Genomic DNA, 23,767 nt, shown 5'->3' with positions numbered 1-23,767 from the left:
TTTGATATTATGAGGGGATAATGATGAAAATCAATCGTGCAGTCCCGGGTCTGTTGTGGAGGCTTATCACCCCTCCCTTCTCGAAAAAAATGATACCCCCATACTCAGATTAATACTTTTCGGTTATGATATTTCCTTCGGTAAAATCTGTACGTATCATTTGTCCACTGGTCATCATTGTTACTGTATAACAAATAATATAATATTATCAACTTCCGCATCGCGTTTCGTGACAATCCGTAGCAGCAGTTATGGTACACGCACTATGAATATTATATTATATTATATTCTATTACAATGACAACGCGGTGACACGTTTCGAATACGATTACTCAAATTTTTACGCGGTGTAATAAACGTGTAAAATGTGTAACATTATGCAGTGTATCATCGTCGTTGTTTGGCTTTCAAATAAACGCGTAGGTATAATAATGAATAAACGCGCGTTGAAAGTAACTTAAATTTTATTGTTATATAAAGTAACCTTATATTAAAACACATTATCATCATTATTATTATAGTGAGTTTTCGACATAAAAACACACGACTTCTTAAAAAAACATAATATAAGTTTTAATTGGTGTAGAATGTAGGTATAATTGAATGTTTATAGTGTTTGCGATATTTTATTTCTCGTTACTTTTAAAAACGTTATTGACCAAACTTTAACTTTAAGCTCTAATATTTCCTTTTTGTTTTATATGCATACAATATTATGTTTAATTTTTGCTCTTAAATGAATTAAGATTAAAATTATTAAATAAGGTTTTTCTTTATATTATATTGTGCATCATATATACGTCATGTATATTATGTATACTTGGTTATGAGTAATAACTATTCAACGTTTATTAGTTTGTTTTTCGAATGGTTTGACACGCGTGTTTACTGATTAGTGACGATTATTATGTTTTGTTAATAATTTATTCAATAACTAGTCAAATCTTCTACCATAGTAGTCGATAAAATACATTCAATTATAAAACTAATAATAGAAAATTTAACGAGAAAAATCACCGCAATCCCATTATAAAAAAGTAAATGCAAATAAAGTATAATTATTTAAAATCTATATTTACGCACTAATATTTGTAAAGTTAATTTAAAGTATTGCTACAGCAGTAGTATGTTTATAATAATTATACCATTAACCGTGTTATATTAAATAATAATATGTTTCTCGTGTTTTATATGTACCGTAAAAATTATGTTGAATATAAAATAAGCACTTTAGACATTTATTTTATTTTAAATAAAAAACCAGTTTGTACAATGTAAAGAAAATGCGTGATATTTCTAAAAATATGTCAAAATCATTTCGAAAATCAGCCCTTTATGGAGTGTTTACGAAAAACGATGATTCGCTTACAATATTATGAACGTCACTGTACTAATGTACTAATATGATTGAACTTTGTTTATCTACGTACAGTATCACTATGTACTATTGTCTATTTTATTGTGAAATCGTGTGTGTAATCTCTTATGTATTGTGCAATAGCGAAGATGAGCCCAGACTGCACACATAACGGTTTAAAGTCGTTACGGTATTGTTGTTTTCTGAGTTTAATTGTTGTGATTATTTTGCAAACAATTTTTTTTTTTTTTTGAAATTATATACATTGCGCACACGCAACCACAATATTACGTCTATATACGAAAATAAACGACAGTCACTGGTCCTACATAACAAAACGTGTGTCTAAGAAAACATTATAACTATCTATACATTATATTGACAATTTATTACGAGTATCTGGATTACAAATATTTCATTACACATAGGGTGAAACTACTGTTCAACGAGTACTCCTCTACCACCGAGCAAAAATCTCCCTAAAAAAATATTATAATGTTTACTTACACATTTCACTATATTCGCGATCACCTAAAGTAGACAACCGCCTATTTGAATATTAGTACCTAAACCAATTTTTAATATAACTATAATAAATGTTGTACTTTTCTTTTTATGGCACTCACAATAATAATAATATTTCTTCGTGTACCTATTAATTATTATATACTTAAATACTATTTTACGTCACGCAGAACAAAACTACCAAAATATTATTATTATTATTATAATTATTATAATGACTATTTAGATTATGCTATTTTACTATCCTGTGGCGTGTACGCGAACAAGACGGATACATTAAAATATATCAACTATAGTAGAGATTATAATACACGTGACACGTATAGGCACTATATGTGTATAGACTTATATTATCCTTACAAGGTACAACCTGCAATTTATCATTATATATGAGAGTGAATGAGTGCGTACCGATCAAGTGATTGATGTGTTGCACGATTTTTAGTTTTAGTTTATATTATATATAGGAATAGGTACTCGTTTTCTTGATTGTACGTACTACCTGCAAACGAAATTTGATGTATTATTTAAAACGCATTGGCGTGTCTCGACGAGATATCCACGTCAGTGTATATATGAATACAACGTTACAACAACCAGTAAGTAAACCAGTAAATTGTGAAAATATAATAATAATTCATTTTTATTTTTTACAAATCCCAATACAATTATAATTATAGTTCATAAATATAATAATGCCTTTATTCAATATAATATTATAATGTATACGCAATACGCATACGCATACATATATTACATACAAATATATTTTTTCATACATATATACAAACACAGCTATTTCCTTAGGACATTTTTCCCATCTATTATTGCTTTTATTTCCGCTTAGTCTAATAAAATGACATTTTCATCGGACACCGCGTAACAGAAGCGGGTTACGTTCGATTTGCGTTTATATTGAAAAATACAAATAATATTTGTATAACTGAATTACAGTGTACATGTATAATAAGAAACAATAAATTATTTATTAAATATGTTTTAGTAGTAAATTATAAGTGTGTACTCGTATAATTTTTGATGTGACATTTAAAGTGTAATATTGATATGATATTCTCGGTGGTATTTATTTTCTTTGCCGATGTTTCATGTTCGATAATAAAATTATTTATTTATATATTGATTAAAAGTTGCTCTGTTTTTAGAATCTCAGTAAACCACTGTGATCGGATATTGTACAGCTAATATTATTATACAAAATTATTCATATCAACCATCGATAAATAGTTATTGATTTTTGGTAAATTATTGCAAGAGTATTAGAGTTATACACTGACTCTACAACTGATTAATATATAATATTAGTTAATGTTAGTTTATTTATATTACAAATTTAAAATAGGTGGGTGACGCAGTTCTTATAAATGATCATTCGATTTCTTCAAATTATCTATAGTTAATGGAAACAAAAACTCAATTAAGTTATAGCTCTATATATATATATATTTTTATAGAAATATCGATAAACATTGATAAATTCTTAGAAAGTATTTTCCGATTAAAGGCAATGTGTACAACCAAAACAATATAATATAAGTAATCGATATTACATAATTATCGTATCTAATTATTTCCATACCTGAGGTCTAATGGAGAAGTGTTTGAAAATGTTAAAACAATATTTTATAGATTTTTCTTATACTTGCAATGAAAACATATAATTTGTATTTTTTACCACTTACTTAACGTATGAGCGCTCAATATGGTATTCGGTGAAAATTTCATTTGACGACAAAGTGGCTTAAAAAATATTGGACAAGTGTACTGAACGAGGAAATTTCTGAAGGAAAACAGAGACGAAGAAATAGCTCACGGGGATGTGATCGGGTATAGGAATATATTACTCGGATATAGGGTTTTTGTTTGTTATGTAAGTAATCAATTATTCAAGAAGTATGGAAGCCAGATGGAATAATTCTCTAAAAGTTAGTTGTGCAGTCCTTTACGTATATTGATTGAAAATACTAAGTACCGAAAACCACCGCCTTGACAATGCACGCTGAAAGGCACCGGCCAGATGAAAAATGATTGTATCTACTAAATTTTTAAAAGTTTATAATTCTACCATTTATTTTATTTTTAATATTATTTTATCATGGACGTGATATAATTTTCTAAAAAACATTGACCATGAACTATATAGAAAAATATGTATCTATCTAAATATATAATATATTAAAAAAATTAGTACCTATAACTATAACAATTCAAACATTTCGAAAATCAAAGGTTGGCATTTTTATTTAAGTGTTTAAACTTTAACATTAAACTAGACGAGTGCTATAACTATAGGAACAATTTATGATCATATCTTGCAACTACTAACATTAATGATATATTTTAAGGTCTGTTAATTAAATAAAAAATTATAGTACCTAATATGCGATTCTAACATTATTTAATAAATAAAAATATCGGCTCAAAAAATGTCTGTATTAAATGTTTCCTCAATTTATTGTCAAAATTTTAATTTGGTACAACTAATTGTTTAAAGAACAGTAATAATTTTATTTTTTTTCCTAAACGTATTATTATTTTTATGTATGTTTTAATGGAAACCATTTAGTTTTTACGAGTTTTCATAAAACTTCGAATTTTAATATTAGTTACCATGTAAATATGATATGAATATATTATTATACCAACTCAATCATTTATGTTTGAAATGTTATTCATAGTTTTTTTAGTTTTTTTTTTTTTTATGAGCACTTTAAGTTTTCATGAAACATTCTATGATATATTATCATATTTTAGTAAACCGAGCTCTCTCCATTAAATAATATTTTTCAATTTTAATGATTTATTATTGCTTTTAAATGTAATGTATTTTACTAAAAATAATAAATCCGTTATTTGTCATTCTATTTATACTTTTTATTAATATTTTATTTAGGGTTTATTCAAAATCAAATGTTTTTTTTCTGTCAGTAAGTGCGTATACCCTCGTTTGAATTGATTAAATAAATGAGATTAGGTACACATTTTTAAAACGTAGTACCTACCACCTACGTGTAATACTCGATTCAATTGATTCACAAACCATTTGTAAGCGAGAAATATAACCGAAAACGTGTAAGTGGTTTTCCTGCGTAACTTACACAAACCGTTTATACCGGATTAAAACGTATTTATATAATGGATTCTTTGACGGAATTTGTTGTATTCATAGTTTGCTTTTACGCACATTATCGAAAAACCATAATACTCTTAAGTAGATTAAATAGAATTATGCAAAACGCAAATTTTTCCAAGTGTTTTTTTTTTCAAACTTATCTTATAATATGGTGTATACTGTGTATGTACATGCTACATAGACATGTATCATTACGTTAAAATTATTAATAATAACGCAAAAATTTATTTCGTTTTATTATTTATCAATAGGTAATTATTGCTAAAAAAAAAAAATAACCTCATTATGTCAACACGGTTAACAATTATTGATATTGCATTATTTGCAATTCATTGGTCTATTATTAAATCAAAACACGACGAATAATTATCGCATAATACTAGTAGCTAATGTTTATTAAAACTTTATTTTTATTATAATTTTTCTTTTTTAGGCTAGTGCTCGTTGTTAATGTATTACTATTGAAATGTTATTTTAGAGAAAACAAACAAACCGCTATATTCACACAGGTACCTACATTTAGCTGATAAATGGTGTAAAATATTTTTTTTTTTTAAAACATTTGTTTTGTATACATTTCGCGCGTACACTGATGGAATAATACAAATATTTAAATCGTTATTATACATGCGTATGACGTGTTTTAGTGGTATGGTGTATACCGTAGTAGACCATCTAAAACTACATTATGTCTATTATACCGCAAAAATCGAATCCTAAGCAGGTTGTCGTAGTTCGATATAAATGCGACGACGAACTACGGATTTTCTACATTCTATTGTTATATACCGACGCACATAATAACATAATAGTTCGCGTACTTTATTATACTTTTAATATATTACAATAAGTATACATCGAGGTACGCACGTTGTAGTTTTAAGTCTAAACACTCTTAACGGAGACCGGTAGTGTCACGCATATCATATTGTATTATGTCAGTGGCATATTTACGGGGGTAGATTAGGAAAATATATCATATATCACCCCCCCCCTTGGCCATTCTTTTTACAGATATTTTATTATGGTTAATGGTTATAGTTGTTTTTCTTCCGCTTATCACTTTGCCAGTAGATGATAAAATCCTAAGACGTTAGTTATCGAAAATTTTAATCACATCTCCTCCCTTAGACAAATCCTATATAGGCCACTGTATTATGTGCAACACAACTGCGAATTCTGTAAATATTACAGCACATAATATCAAATGGCTTTAATGTAAGTATAATTGTAGGGCCTGTGTTTAGAATTTGGATATCGGTATTTGGTATATAATTATTTGAACACAACTGCAGATTGCGAAATAAAACGAATTTATCGAGGATATAAGTACTATTAAACACGGTTAATACCGAATGTACGCAGCAATATAATTAGGAATCTCAGTTAAGTGATTGACATAAAAACGGTAACTATATAGTTGACGGAGATTGTTATTGCTATCAGCGTATTACGAAATATCTGCATTTTTGTTAATTTTTGTACGAGACCGAAAATATTGCAAGATCTATTGCGATTGCTGCTGTGCTACTGATCCATTATAATAGACAGTGTGTAGTACACTGCAGCGATGGTCAGAGTCCAGCCGGGGATAGGGTAAAGAAGTTTTAAGACTTTAAGAGTCGAAGATGCTGAAATTCACGTCGTATTTTTACATTCAGGATAAAATGTTGATCCTTATTATTTTTGTAACAACTATATTATACACCTAATATTTATCATATTGTGCGGGTTTACAGTTATAATTCTATATTGATATTATTTAGCGTTATCAGTGGGTGAGGATACACGTAAAACCTGAATTGCATGTTTAACCGTTTTTCTATACAATCCATGCATATTATGTGATATTATTATCTATAGGAGGACCATAGCACTTATTTTACAAATACATATAATGTAAATATATATATATATATAAATACTGGTATATCACGATACCTACACATATCTTATGTCATATTGTATGTGTGTGTACAATATACACGAGTTTTGACAATGAATTTTTTTTTGTCTAGGACTCGACTGGTTAACCACGCGTACGGTATGTACTTCAAGGACCAAACTTACTATAGGGTGAGCAACATGGACGGCCGGATCGAGAACGCGGACCACCGGCTAACGGACGACATCACGGCGTTCACGTCGTCCGTGGCGCACCTGTACTCGCACCTGACCAAGCCGCTGTTCGACTGTGCGCTGATCGCGCTCACCTTGGCCAGGAGCAGCAAGCAAATGGGCGCCGCTGTCGTGCCAGGTGAGTTGATTATCCCACTGTTCGGCCTTTCCCCGTGGCTGTTGAGAGAAAAAAAAAATCTTATGCTACGGTTGCATTTGAGATTGTTTAACAATATTGTTATATAATATTATAAAAAAAACAAACCACAATATTAATTTATACGATTAAAGATTCTAATTAGATGATTATGGTAGTCGAACGATAAATAACTTTAAGGTAAAATATAACGCGCTTATAATAATATGCACATACATATTATGTATCAACAGGTGAGTTATAATTTTGAATCGAACACGCTTCAAAAGTGTACATGTTTATTAACTTTTTATTTGACCTATAGAGTTGACGATAAAATATCAATGATAAATAAAATAATAGTACTTATATTGTAAACTATAATTATTAATTATATACTATTAAAGTCGATTGAAAAAATAGCAATGGCCAAACGGCAATTTTGCGTTCAGTAGATACTATAGGTTTATAATATAGATATATTAGCAATGCAATTTAAATCTATAAGACGCGATATGATGCATATTTTATGAAATTCGATAATAGAGGGTTACACTAATACAATTTTAACTGTTATAAGTATACCTCGCACGAAATATTACATTATCATTTATCGTTACCGACTTATATATTATTATACCCTCGAGAATATCAGCTACCCGAAAATCCGCCCAACACACATATCGTTCGTGTTGTGTTCATATAAATATCTAATACAATATCTATGTAAGCGTACGAGATACGACGCATCCCTATTATAAGCTGTACAATACGATATCAGAGAAATTCTGCAGGCTATGCGAGACAGCAATCGCGCATCTCCGCGCATCGCAGACTTCAGCAAACGTCATCAGAGCGTGTTCTTTAAACGTAATATATTTAATGTGTGGGTATAATTATAAACAATAGCTACATAATATTATTACGTTTTGTTTTGTTTTATGTAATTGCGTCACTGCGCGCTAAGTAGGGCTTAGTATAGGCATATTACACAGCGTATAAGGCAATATTCAGCGATAAGTCTCACGCCGAGGTGAAACGCGCAATTTTAAGTATCTACCTGTCTATATATTATTTTATGAATACGAATAAAGAACACTCGCATATATATATATATGTGTGTGTGTGTGTGCGTGCATGTAAATTTGTTGAAAAACCACGACAGACGTATATGACTAACCACGTGGATCCGCGGTTGACATTGTTTTCTTGTACCTTGGAGTGTGTCAATGTACTTACACTATAAAACGAATACCATTTAGTGTTACGCAAAAATTAAAATAAAAAAAAAAAAAAAATGCACGACCTCTGAACCCCAAGGATTCACTTCAAATTGTATACGGCCCTGTGTCCGGTGTACTTCTATTGTTTCGTATCGGACTTACAAAATAATAGTATACATTTTTTTGTCGCGTCTACGTGTTCGTTCCAATACCTCAAATTTGCTGCAGCAGTGATTTTAGTAGATCAAAAAATAAAACAAATAAATTTCAATAATTTCAATAGAATTTATTACCGGCTTACTGCATAATTACCATATTGTCCATATTTTCCGTGCGTAGGTACACACCGATACGGTTACGTATACATTTTACATTAAACGATAATAATATTATTATTTATTTTTATGCCATTACACGCGGTGGTGAGTCATCGCCGTTGTCGCCGTCTGTTTGGGTATGTTGTATTATAATACTTGGCTAGTTCGTTTGAATATCACACTCGTGTCATTTACCACGGAGTGCCATAATAACGTCGTTTCGTGTTTACATTATACGTAGTTTATTATAGCACGCCAAAGCGATATATTATACAAATCATACATTCAATTTCAATGTTTTTTTTTTCGTATATTTCAACTCTTATCAAACTCTAAATTCCGCCTGACATTATATATTATCTACATATTATTATACAAATAATTCAAATGAACATCGTGACATTGTGTTAACATTACGTACTCTAAATGTAAAAGAAAAAATGTATATTAGAATTGTTAACATATTATTATATTAAATGTTTAAATAATAATACATCATAACAAAGGAACAATTATAAAAGTTCTAATGTAATTTAGAGATTATATTACTGTACAATTAAATTGAATGATCAACGGTTTGATTTAAATTTATTATACAAAATCAAGTTTCAATATCAAAATTTATGAAGGCGTAATTAACATTCACCAAAGTTGCAACAGATAATTATTCGTTTGACTATATATGACGTGGTTCATAGTGTTCATACAAAATGCTACTAATAGACCGGTTTCGTATGTTTTAATTAATAATAATGATTAATTAATTTTCATTCGACCACTAAATTGAAACGAATATATAAAAATTAATTAACGCCATTGTTTTTTATACCTACCCCAAGCAAGAGCGCCCACTGTAGTTTTTATTATCTTAGTCGAAATAAATCTGAACACAAATTGTAATTTTTTTTATTTTTACATCAATCTGTACATCAATACGTAGATAAAAAAAAAATTATTAGCCGTTTGGTATAACACATAATATTAGTAATAATTACTATATAGTTAGTAATGTTACATGCGTTTACGAGTGTAACAGTGACATTATATAAGCCATAGCGCGTGATTGAAAAAAAAACCGTTTCCTAGTACATAAAGGTACCTACATAAATCATAAGATGCTTGTTACCATCCTATTTTTCCTGTAATTTCATATTATATAATATATGTTTATGAGTAACAATGCAACTTTAAAAAGTATAAACAATTTGCAGTCGATTCTCGGTACTTCAACATCTTTTGATACATTATCGATAGATAATTTTTCTATTTTAACTGTATTAACATTGTATTCATGATACGATTCAAAACTTTCAATAAGTTAAATTAATTTGATAGTAAAGTTAAGATTTCTATTATAAGGATATAACCATTATTAGTATTTATTAGTTATCACATTTATATATTTTCACCGACATAGGTGTAACAATCTACAAGATGATTGGTGTCTGGTACTAACGAAAATAATCTAATTACAAATATTTGATTGAAATTGAGGAAAATACAACTAAATAATTAGGTGAGAATTGTGGTTTTAAAAGTTAAGGGTCTATAGTGTACTTGTGATTATCCAGGACATGCGTGAAATGTGCTTTTAGACATAAAGTCAGCCTTTTTTGTAGATCTTACGTTATTTTCGGAATCAGATAACACTGCCATTATAATAGATACTAATTATAAAACTAATTTATAACTTAACAAAAAAACGTAGCAAAGTAAAAACATCTTTGGGCATTTTCTCGAGGAAAAGGAAGTTTAACTATTTTAAATCTATATTTACGATACAAATGTAAAAAAAAAATGAATATTAATTTTTTTTAAATTTGTTAACGGAGAGATTGAATTTGAATATACATATCCACACATAGGATACGTTCTAGATTACAAAATTCCGAACCTTTTTACTCTATGTTTCTTTTTGTTAAAATGTATTTATGACTATCAAATATTTTGTGATAATTTTCAAAACTAATTATAAAATTATTTTTTTAAATAAATACCAAATTTAGTTGAGTTGGAGTTTACCGAAAATACCTTAAGTATTAGCGGTTATAAGGCTGATATTCGTAGTAAACGCAGATACCTGATACCGATATCAAAATTTGAAATACAGCCAATCATATTATAAATATTATAATTACTATAAATTCCATTGTTTGTACTATTGAAATCATAGCCCGTTCATAAATAAATAAATAAATAATAGATACATGAATATATGGATGAGTAATTTTATAAGATGTCTCATCGTCGAAGTATGAAAGAACTCATAACCTGTAAGAAATGTTCTATTTACTTATATATTACATGAAGTATATTATATGAGTATAAAGTTACTGAAATTATATAATATAAGTATACTTATCAATTATCAAGCACTCATCAACCAGAAATTAATGTTTGTAATTTTTACTCAATTTATACTATTTATACTATTTATTATAATTAAAATTATCAGGAAGGTAGTTAGATTAATCTGCAATCGATTAAATACTTATGTCACGTATGATTTGCATTATATACAATCTACTCTAGAATTTGATTAGTAATTTAACATTATCTATTTTTGCTTTAAAATTTAAACATATCCAATTACATTTATTTTGTATAGCTACGCATGATTTATTCCTTTAAATTATAACCTATATAATATGTAATATGTATATTATACATTATAATATATACAGTACAGACAGATAATTTGATTGCATAATTGGAAGATTTTACAGCATCGTGATGTATAAGAATTAAGAATCGCCATTACGAAATGCTCAAATCGAAATATGTAAACAGACAAAATAACCCAGTGTGTAGGAACTGTTTCGTTGTTAGCAATCAATCCATTAATAGCAGGCGAATCGTATAAATGTTGATGGCATATCACGTGTCGTTTATAAATGACGTACAATATACTCAAACACACATATCATCACGAAACCTTCAGAAAAAAAAAACAGATTCACCAGACTAATAAAATTCAAGGTCTGGATATATTTAAGAGAAAAAAAACTGTTAAATCGAATTATAACCATTACATGATGTTTGTCCTTCTACGTAGCATGTACTACTTAAAGGTCCATTTACATTTATCAGAGTGCAACGTTAAATCCTGAAGTAGATTTTCAATAGTTATACCTATATTATATTATATCTCTACATAATGAACATAATGACTTTTTAAATACCTACCCAACAGTTTATACCGATTGGTGATTTATGCAACACCCAAATAGTATATTAATCAAATATTCGTAAGCATATCAAATTATAATTAATGATATATTATATCATACGAAGCGCAAACATTTATAAAGTTGAAAGTATGAAAAATAATTGTTATAATTTATGTGTATACAACCAATTATGATGTATTGCAAAAAATAATGTATGTATATACTATTTGAACGTATGCATATATTGATAACGTCAAGGATGCTGGAGAGAGCTTGGCCATCGTATATTATTATGGTTAATAACTATTTTTTATTAGTAAATAAAAACGTTTCGTTCCTGTTTAAAATGTAATCTCCCTCATACCATGAAGGATTACCACAGGTGCTATTCAGCCATTGCTCGACGAAGGTATATCGTTTAATTATTATATGTGCACTGCTGCAAGTTATTAGCGATATGATGAGCTGTATAATACATAATGTATGACTCGCACGTAACTAAAAAAAATAGTAGTCGATATAATACGTAATAATATATTAAAGTAAAACACGCAGCCCAGTTTCAGAAATAAAAACATAAAAATTCTGCTAATTTTTCATACTTTAATATGTATAGACGAATTTAAATGTTTCAAAATGACGCCACACCCGTTTGTGTTGTCTTAGTTTTAATAACGTACATCATAACAAATTTTCGTTCAGCAGAACACATTTCGTGATGTTAACTTAAATATTTAAGTAAATCTACTTATTATCAAATTCAAAGGTAAGAATATTGTATAGAAATTAACACAATATGCTTTTATTGATATTATAATTTTAAAATGACGCCCTCTAAGTATCAAATATATCTTATAGGAGTCAGTATTATACAAATTCTTATCTTATAAAATACTTTGCTGTAATTTTAAATTCATATACAGATCCACTATTTAGAAATATTTTGTGGGAGTGGGAAGAATCAAATAAATTGTTCTACCATTGATAATGACACTGATAATTCAATTGACGTATTATTGGTCTATTATGGTCAGCAAGCGTGTATCTTTACGTGGTACCTACGTATCTGTTTCATATACTTATCTAGATATATTATTTATAAATAGATAAACATTTTGTGCAAAAATGCTCAATTTTTCGAAAAAAGCCTACTTGACTCTGTGATATACAAAATCAAATAATTCGACTAATATACATATAAAATGACTTAAGTTTAATTTTGTTCGTGCACAGATACAATTTTATTGAAATTATTTAATATTTTTGTCAAAGACAAGGAATAATAAAGATTTTCAATGTTATCTTTGCTATTTTAAATTATTATAGGTACTGTTTAAAAATTAATTTTGATAATGAAAATATATGTTTAAATACAATTAATTATACTTTTGAATTTTAATTTTAAAAATTAAATGTAGAAAATAATTACAACTATCTATAATATTAAAAAGAATAGCTATAAACTTAAAGATCTGAAAGTTACTGTGTCTCTATGATGAGTTTTATTTTTCTCTTGATTTATAGTCTCTTCAGTTTTCTTTTATTTATTTAAATTTCAAAATTTTTTTTGCATCATTTTAATTTCACAATTTCATTTGTATGAGCAATTATGAAATTTATACTCTTTAATTTAATTTCAAAAAAGACAAGATATTATTTCATTTTTGATACCTATTGGTACATTATAATGTAAATAGTATGTACTTTTAGTGTATTATTAATAAAATATACATTACAAATATACATAAATATTACTTGTTTTTTACGTCATAACATTTATGCATATTTTAATTTTTTACTGATTTCAACTCCTATATATCTTAACTGTGACTGACCAAATAATAATTTCGAATTATTGTATAGTTAACTACACATCAATTTATACTATAACTCATGTTAAGTCAGGTAAATAGTAACCTAAAATAAATGTCATATATCAAAGTAATTCCATAAAATAATATTCATTTATCACTATAGTTACGTTTAAAATTCATATGAACACTAACGCAATGCCAAAACATTTACTTATATTATACATTTTAAGTTACAAGTATTTGAAATATTTTGAAACATTTGGACGAACTAATAATGTACTGTTTAACTATTATACTTTTTGTAGACGTAACCTTATTTAAACTACTTATGTACTTTAGTAGATATTTCAATATTGATAAAATGTGTGACACGCTATTTCTGTATTTTACATGTTTGAAAATGATAGATTACCAACAATAATTACTTAATTTCAACTGTATTTGCATTAATGTCTAATTAAATAATCTGGAAATTATAATTTTTTTTTACACTATTTTAGTGAAATCTCTGTTTTTCTAAACTTGTTTGGCAGCAATCAACCTGATATTACTTACAAAACTGGTTGTAGGAAATATTTGCTCGGCAGTAAAACTATTTTTAAAAAGCAGAAGTGTTTTTTTGTAAGTAACCAAACTAAATTTAATATTTGCTTGCGAAATTTGCCAAGATGTATTTTAGTTAGATTTTTGATTATACTTGTAAGTATACATATACTTACTAAAAACTAGTAATACAACTATTTACATTGTAAATATACTATAATCTAATTAATTACCTGAGAATAAAATAATTATATTAACATAAAATTAATTTTATAATAATTACTTAACTAAGTAATTTCTCATATTGTTTCCTATTGTTTGTTACTAATACAGTTAAATGTTGTGTTTTAAATTTTCATCTGCGTGACATAAGTTAATAGTGTTAATAGTTTAACAACAGCCAACCTAATGAATATCATAGAGCAATAAAGGTATCAAGTCAGTATTCTAATAAGGAAATTCATCGAACTAAAAAACAATGTATTCGTTATCGTGCTTAAGTGCAAAACAATGTCTAATATATTATTATTATTATTATTATTATTATTATTATTATTATTATTATTATTATTATTATTATAAGGCACAAAACAGTTACGATATTATAGTTTAAATCTAAAATTACATTTCTATACGCGAGAAATATATGAAGGTATCATGCGAATACTTTATAAAAGAGTCTCTTATTTATAATGCCGTAACGATACGACTAAGACATTAAAACATACAACCTATTCGCTACTGCGACATAAGTTTTAAGCAAAACTAATAGATCTGAGACATAACAAGAAACCTTTTACAAATCAGTTTAAAGAAACCTTTCAACGTATAATAATCGTATTTGAAGATTGAGCTTCGATGTGAAAAAATAAATAAAAAATAAATGCAATAAAATGATTAAAATGTATACCTATGTGCAGCAGCGTATTTACGTATAAGCACATTCCTGCGACTATAACATTCGTGTAATATTTCTTACATTGCACCACAATATCACTGATGCAAAAGATTGATTTTGCGATGGACATTTTTTCTATATAGAACATTTTTACAATCATATAATATAAGAGTAAAAAACAGACCTTTTTGTAGACTTTTTATTTAACTTTTTTCTGTAGTTTATTTTTATATCTAATTAATAATAAGTATTAAAAAAAAAAAAAAACCATAAAAAATTGTACATACAATTTATTAAACACAAAAAAAACATTTTTCCCCAAACTATTTCACCGTTTTCAAGTACAAAACAGTATCAACTAATATGAAAAAATTTAAAAACTCATACGATTCGGTCCTAATGTATGTTTAATTACATCAATTACGATTCGGCCATTACCTGTTTAATTAAAATAAATAAATATTAAATTTAGACGAAAACATGATAGTTATACACTATCGTTGTTTTCGCGTCGTCATCATTTTTTAGCGCTCCTTAATGTTCCTATGTACAATATTTATAAAGTCTAAACGTCTTGGTATATATAATATGTTAGTATAATACCTATGTATTATACACCTATCAAAATCGTCCGTGGGATTCGGTCGTATTATAGCTATAAGTAGTGTATACGTCATAGACCTCGTTTATATACGAACGTATACTTTCAGAAAACCTTTTAATTTGAATTATAGATGACTATGACAATGCATCGTATTATTACAATATTATTCCTGTGTAAAATAAACCAGTTCGGGTGTAAATAACATGTACGTCATAGGTAATCGCTCTCAAAATTCTGGAAATGTTTTGTTCGTGGGTCGAATAACGTAGTAGTATACACAAAGAACCGACCCGGTACTTTTTATTGTGGTTATTATTGTATGCGTTTATATTATTGTAAGCTGTAACGTTCACATTAAAGTTATCACTTAGCATATTACATGATATACATATCTATATTTATTTTTTTCTCATTAGGAACAGAGCATTACTGGAATAACCAGTATACTGCTACTTTATAGCACAAAATCACCTTGACCTACTGTTTCAGGGATTACACATTTAAAACGGAATGAATAAATAATCTGATCGTATAATAAATAAAAACCGATCGGGTTTTATCGTATGGTGTATTATATATGGTAGCTAGCTCGTAATAGTATTTTTTACCCGGTATTTATCTATTTTTTTCCTATACTTACTTACCTTCCGAAAAAATAGATCCAAGATGGTATATTTTTATTATTATTATTATGTGCCGTTTGGACAATCGCCGAGGCGTATCTTTACAGAGAATTCGTAATAATTATCATCATCGGTATAAAATATATATTTTCGTATAATAATCAAGTATCGCCGTGATTCGTTTGTGTATCATGTATGTATTTAACGGGAATTTTAACTGCATAATGGGTTATTTTCACTGGAGATCCTTGAAAATGGTCCTTGTTATATCGGCACATAAATATATGCATATTGTTCGTGACGTAGAAACAATCGTAAATATCGATTACATTCGCTTTCGAAAATTAACCACAGATCGCAAGCGATGATCCATATATAAATAAAAATAAATTGACAACAATACCGTGTCTGCCATAATATAGCTATATAGCTGTTGTGTTTTTGTAGTCTCGACTATAGAGACGACATTTTGTGCAAATGAGCCGTTTGTCGCATGTTCACATATACAATCCAAATGCTTCAATACTATTAGTGCAATATTTGACATTCTGTATATCCGTTTTTTTTTTTAAAGTATGCCGGTTCATCCTACGAAATTAAAACTGTATATATAATTCAAGATTTAAGATTCAAAAATGTATATAGACGAATTAACAAGAGGGGTTGATCAAGAGCGAAGATCTGGCAAGATGGCCCATGTATATGAAGCCACAGTCCTACACAAATATTTATCTTGAATATTTTTTATTTAAATATGATACAGAAGACCCACCAATTTGCCCTCCATGCATGTGCAGTTCAACTAACCATTAAACATATCCCAATAGAATTCTACACATGCAAGAAGTTAAGGGAAATGGTTAATCTATCAGAATACATGTTCACATCACGTGGAAATTCTCCAGATTCGACCAAATCAATTGTAGATTTCGTATTTTCGTTAAAACTAATTAATTGATTTTTTTAAACGATTTATAATCCTCTATTGTATATTTGTATATTATATACTGTAAATTTATTTTGTAAATCCCTTTGCTACCGAGGGTTAATTAAAAAAATAAAGCAATGATTGGAAAGTATTATACGATATGCAGGATCTGTGGTACTTAAGCCCTTATAGCATATATTATGTGATGAATACCTATTTTAGCTAGTAAAAATAAAAATAGATTAGATACATAAGAAACGAGTTATTTTGTCGTATTATAAGATTAACAGTGTCATATAGTGATATCGAGTAAATCGAGTGATTTATATAACTCATATAGTTGATATACTCGTGGAATAAATTATGATTATGATCTAACGTCCTGTAATCTGATCACAACATTTTTGAGTTAAACGTGTTTATTGTTGCTTTGATAATGAAAAATCATAATCACAATTTAATAAACAACTTAAAATATGTATATGAAAAATTCAAACAAAAAATCTCAAGCAACAGAACGGTTATACATGATCTAAATAGAAACAAAAACAAAAATCGTATTTGAGCTCACAAGGCTAGTACTTATTAGAAGGAGTTGGGTTACTAAAATTGAAATCATTTACATATACTTACATGTATTCCATTGTACTTGTTCACTTGTACGCTACTGGGAATGTTACACTCGTAATTCGCAAGTATAAAGTACGTGAACGCGATGATGCTGTTCACTGCGTGAGTAGTTATGATATATCTACATAATATTAATGATAATATACAAAATATCGTAATACGAGTGTTGATAATAATAAGAAAAATTATACATGGTAATGCTAAAGACAACTAACACATTTTTGGTTTATCGTCGTAATTATTTAATTCTTTGTTTTCGTCAGACATTAATTATGTAGAAATGTAGAATAAAATCATAATACTGCAGACTAAAGTGTTCCTATAATAAATGGTAATATCTTCATCTAAAATATAATAATATTATTATTATTTTTTTTTTTTATAAATATTTGAAAATTTGATCGATACGAGCTATGGCCTGTCAAGCGATAACATTTTTCCAGAAACTATGAATATTAAACTGTGCGTTTATATTAAATCTGTCACAATATTAATAGATAAAAAAAAATGCAATTATATCACCGTTGTTTTCGTTCGACTTATTGATCATTTTTTTAAGCCATGTCCATTATCATGAAAACTATAAATTATGATAGCTTTTTGAATATTATAAACTAATGTAGGGCCATGCATTTGAAATAATTATATATAATTTCAATGCAAATATCAATTTCGATTATTTGATTCATTTTTTTCAGTAGTTTTTTATTTTATCTTTTTTTAAATTACAAAATTTAATTTTCAATTCAAAATATAATATAAATGTATTATTAAGACCTTTTTGTTTACTGAAAACGTAAAATAACTTAACCAAATTCAGCGAAGGTCAAAGTGTTCAGTACCTATATATATATTATAATAACGTTTTTATTTAAAATTATATATTCATATCTATACGGTTAATATTTAATATACCTATTTATGAGAACAAAAATATCATAATAATGTATTGTTTCAATTGTTTTGTCTTTTAAAATTAGAATTTAATTTTGATTATATGCATATAAGCAGTTAATAATTCAAATTAATAATACAATCATTTATTTCTTTTCGCGTAGTATAATTAGCCATTTTTAATTATATGCCTTATTATTTTTCTTTGTAAATATTTTGGAATATTGAATGAATTTTTTTCTAATTCAGAAAAAAAATAGCTAGGCTTTATCACTTTAAAAAATGTATGCATATATTATTAAAATTAAAGTAGATGTATCATCTTAGGATTTTCATATTAATGACTTTCAATATCCACTACATAATATGCACGATGCTGTTTATTATTTTTATTGTTTTCTTAACATGTCAACATTTGAACTGTATTAGTAAAAGCATTCATTATATTTTGTATATTATACATACGATTATAAAAAAATAAAAACTTCAATATATTATTTGAACTTAACACAATTTTATACTACTATAAAATCGTTTTAATTACATTTATTTCACAACTCATGTAATTATATTTGTAATTACTAATTATTAATAAGCTATTGCGTATACTGAATAGGAGTATACTATTATGAATCGCCCATATTACAAGACGTATTATAATAACGATATTTATTTATATACAGCATACACATCCGACAGCAATAATATTTTATCACGCCTTTACGCACATAACGAATCACAATAATAATTTCAATGTCGAATGTCGGTCTATTATTATATTATTATCTGTTAATCAAATCGTCGTTTTGAAACCAAATATCATCTGTTTCTATGTTTATACATATTATACATTATACAGGAACAGGATAATTCTTTTGAAAGTATACACTTAAATTCTCCAAAGGCATTAATTAGTGCTTAAATAATGTTTTGTAGACACTTTAAATAGTTAAAATAAATTTTATTAAGTGGCGTTTATTGTGTTTTGTAAAATACGCTTGTTTCAATGTTTGACGCTGAATGTTAATGTCCCCGTGAGAAATTAAATGTCCCGTTTTACTTTTTGAATTCTTTCTCGCTATAATGTAAAATAGCATAGTGAAACATTATATACATGTTATAGTAGATGGAATATTTTAATCGAACGAGATTCGATTTTGTTTTGTCGTTTCAGGACCCTTATTGGCCATCGTTGTTATCAGCATCACCGGACAGATACTGCGAATGCTGTCACCAAAATTCGGTTCCTTAGTCGCCGTGGAGGCAGACAGGAAGGCTTACCTCCGTCACATCCATTCCAGGGTTATCACGAATGCCGAAGAGATCGCGTTCTACGGTGGTCACAAGGTAAAAAAATAATAAATTCCGTAATTATTTTTAATGGCGCAATAGTCTTATATAACTAGTCTAGTTATGTATTCAAATACGATTTTGAATACATTTATTGAAATGTGATTTTGTATTCTTTGAAAACTACATTTACATCTTAACACAAAAAATTACTACTTGTGATAAAAGAAAACAATTTTTTTGTAAAAATAGTCTATCTTTAAAAAAATTGTTTTTAATATTTATAGCCCCCTAGTTTTAAAAATCCTTGTTTTAAAATATAATTTTAAAAACATTTATAAACTAAACATATTAATTTGTAGTAAATATGATATTAGGTTATTATATAGGTACCTATATATAGAGTACAAATTCTGTTCTTATATAAATCACACAGTGATTTAGTTTGTTAAAAAAAAATTAACAAATATTATACTAAGTCACGAAGGAGATAGTTATAGAAAAATTGATATGAATGACGACCAATGACCATATAATGTAAAAAATAATATATAATCGATTAGTTTTTGTGTGCTATTTATTTACATAGATATTTTGATTACCTGCAAAAAAAGTATTCTATTAGTTATTATATGGTTTTAATATTGCACCTATGAGTAGTTTATAGTGTTTACATACAAATATGCACAATATGCAGCTATAAAACCTGTTAATAATAATACGAATGTGTCGAACTAGTGAACTACACCACAATAATTGTCACCTATAAAATGTATACCGACTTAAGATCGGTCTTATTAATTAAACGTCGTAACATTATTTATCATTCCACAGTGGCTAGCCTTGACACAGGGCCGGCGACTGTAGTTGTGCAGCAGTGACATATGACAATCTGATACGGGTTATCGAACCCCGACCGATCTCGTACTGTGTACTAGGGGGAGAGTTTCCTATATATTAAAATATTATTATAGATGAAAACCTGCAATATTTTGTTTGGCGTTTACACGCATAGTGCCATTATTAATACGACAAAATAATATACCTAATATACACGGATTAAACGAGTTTTCGACAGTTATAATATCCCCACTGTCATTTGGGTTAAGGTCGCCGTGTACCGTGATTATACATTATTTTTAAACGCGGATAAACACCCGCTAATAACATTGTGTCGTGTATCTATAGAATGAGTTTAATTGCTTTTTACATTAATTCCGGACATCTACTGTGTTCAGTTCATAAACTATTGTAATACGACCTTTAAACTATAAGTAAATCCGGTATAGGTGTAGATATAATATGTATAATATAAGACCCTCATAAAGTTAACAGTACATGCAAAACAAAAACATAATAATATGAAATATATTTAATAAAGTTATTGAACACTGTTAAATAAATCACTCGAAATTAGGTTGGACTTTATTTTTATCATTAGAGCTTTTTGTGAGCTTTTACTATGATAATACACTAAGTTGTAGTTCTAATTTTATGAAATTACGTAGGTATAGCAGTGATATTGATATAGGTTTTGTTTTTTTTATAAATCGATTACTTATTAACTTAGTGTTAATAAGTTATTAATATGTATTCATGGCGATGACGTTTTTTTATAAATTATATTTACAATAGTTTGTATAGGTACAACTAAACTTTTCACTTAAAACAAGTTAGGATGTATAGGAAACAATTTTAGAAAAATTTGTTTTAAAATAAAAACACAAGAAAAAAGTAAAGTGTACCAATATTAAGGTAGGTAATAATTACCTTAAAAAGGAAAAATATATGCATTTGAATATAAACATAATTAACATTTAGAATTGATATAAAAGATAATTTTCAATAAAAATTTAGTATTTATAATCTTTGAAATAATTTTATTAATCAGCCTATTTATCTGACTTCTTAAGAATAATAATAAATTGTGATAAAATAAATCATATTGTTATTCATAAAATCGGAATTTTTAAAAAAAATCTTATATTCTACTATTAAAATGCCGATGCCCATTATAAAGAAAAATGTATATTTAATTTATAAGCTATTTGTGTGGTTCTTTTTTTGGCGTATAATAATTTTAGTCTTCGTGGCTTTCATTGATTGATTTTTTTTAAGGTAATTTTTTCGTTTATCATAACACTTTTTTATTTTATTTTCTGTACAGGTGGAAATGATACATTTACAAAACGCTTATCAGTCGTTGGTCCGACACATGAATGCAATATTCTCACAAAGACTGTGGTACGTCGTCCTAGAACAGTTCCTCATGAAATACGTATGGAGCGGAACCGGAATGGTGGTCGTGTCGTTACCGATAATAACTAGCTCAAGATAGCAGGTAACGTGTACCAGGGTAGTGCACTAGGTTACTCACTAATTTTCAATGTCATAGAATACGTATAATAATTTACAATAAAAGTTGTCTCATTCCGATATTTCACAATGTATTAATAAACTGCACACAAAATCACCTGAACAAGCTCTTGTCCAAAAATATCGCGGTTAACGATTAGTTCGTTAAGGTCCGGAATTCGGGAAATATATCGTTCATACTGCACACAAGTATGAACGATAATAATATTTTAAATTTACTGACTTTTTTAAACGTGTTAAGGGAACACTTTTTCATGTAATTATCTATTATGTAACGTCCCACACAGAATTATTTTAAACATTTTATTAAGGCGGCATGCGGCTATAAAAAAATGTATTTATTTTGTGTATAACATGCATTTCATCAGTTAATAGCCAATGTTTGTGTATGAGAAAAACATTCAAAGTATTTAAAAATTCTAATTTGTTCTATGTTTTAATATAATATAAGCATTTAATATTGCAATTAATGAAGTAGTAAAATTTCAACCCGCGATTTATTCCTTGCAGGTTGCAGCCACTCAAATCTTGTCTGGAATATAAAATATGCTTTAAAAATTGTAATAATAAATCAATTTCCCACAATTGTTATAACTAAATGTTTTACTTGACAATACGTGTTAAATAAAAGGGTTGAAAAATTAAAATATCTAAAAATCATTATTACAAAAAGTAGAACAATTATTATCGATGTTTAGCAAAAGCCGCGCAGTATTCAAATATTTACCTAAGTACATGAATACTTTATACGAAAACAACACAGGATCTTAATATATCATATTATAATATACTATTATCTATATCATAGCATACTTTAATTCATTAATATAATACTATATATATATAGCATTTTTAATGTAATATAGATTTATATTAAAATATTATTAATATAAGTAATATTATGTTTGGCTTGTTAATTTTAGAACTCAACGATTCTCCGGACGGAGGAGTGAGCGAGCGAACTCAATACTTGACTACGGCGAGAAATCTGCTAGCTTCAGGAGCCGATGCTGTCGAGAGATTAATGACTTCGTATAAGGTATATAATATTTATAAATAATATTGTCGTTCATCTTGTATATAATAAAATAGTGTAATGAAATAATTTCAACGTCTTGGAAATAAATAGTATTGAATAATATTAATGATAAACTATGTAGTTTGGAACTT

General features: G+C 27.6%; 1 protein-coding gene across 1 annotated transcript in view; it reads left to right on the top strand.

The window, feature by feature from the left end:
• LOC113552254 (ATP-binding cassette sub-family D member 1) overlaps positions 1–23,767 on the top strand; it is a 49,913-nt gene that overhangs the window by 21,685 nt on the left and 4,461 nt on the right. The window contains 4 exon segments of the mRNA XM_026955034.1: positions 7,052–7,290; positions 20,106–20,278; positions 22,389–22,569; positions 23,521–23,636. Coding sequence (XP_026810835.1) covers positions 7,052–7,290; positions 20,106–20,278; positions 22,389–22,569; positions 23,521–23,636 — 709 coding nt within the window.

This window comes from Rhopalosiphum maidis, chromosome 2 (assembly GCF_003676215.2).
Source record: "Rhopalosiphum maidis isolate BTI-1 chromosome 2, ASM367621v3, whole genome shotgun sequence".
Lineage (NCBI taxonomy): Eukaryota > Metazoa > Arthropoda > Insecta > Hemiptera > Aphididae > Rhopalosiphum > Rhopalosiphum maidis.
Note: the sequence above shows the minus strand (reverse complement) of the source record. Positions and strands in the feature narration are given on the sequence as shown.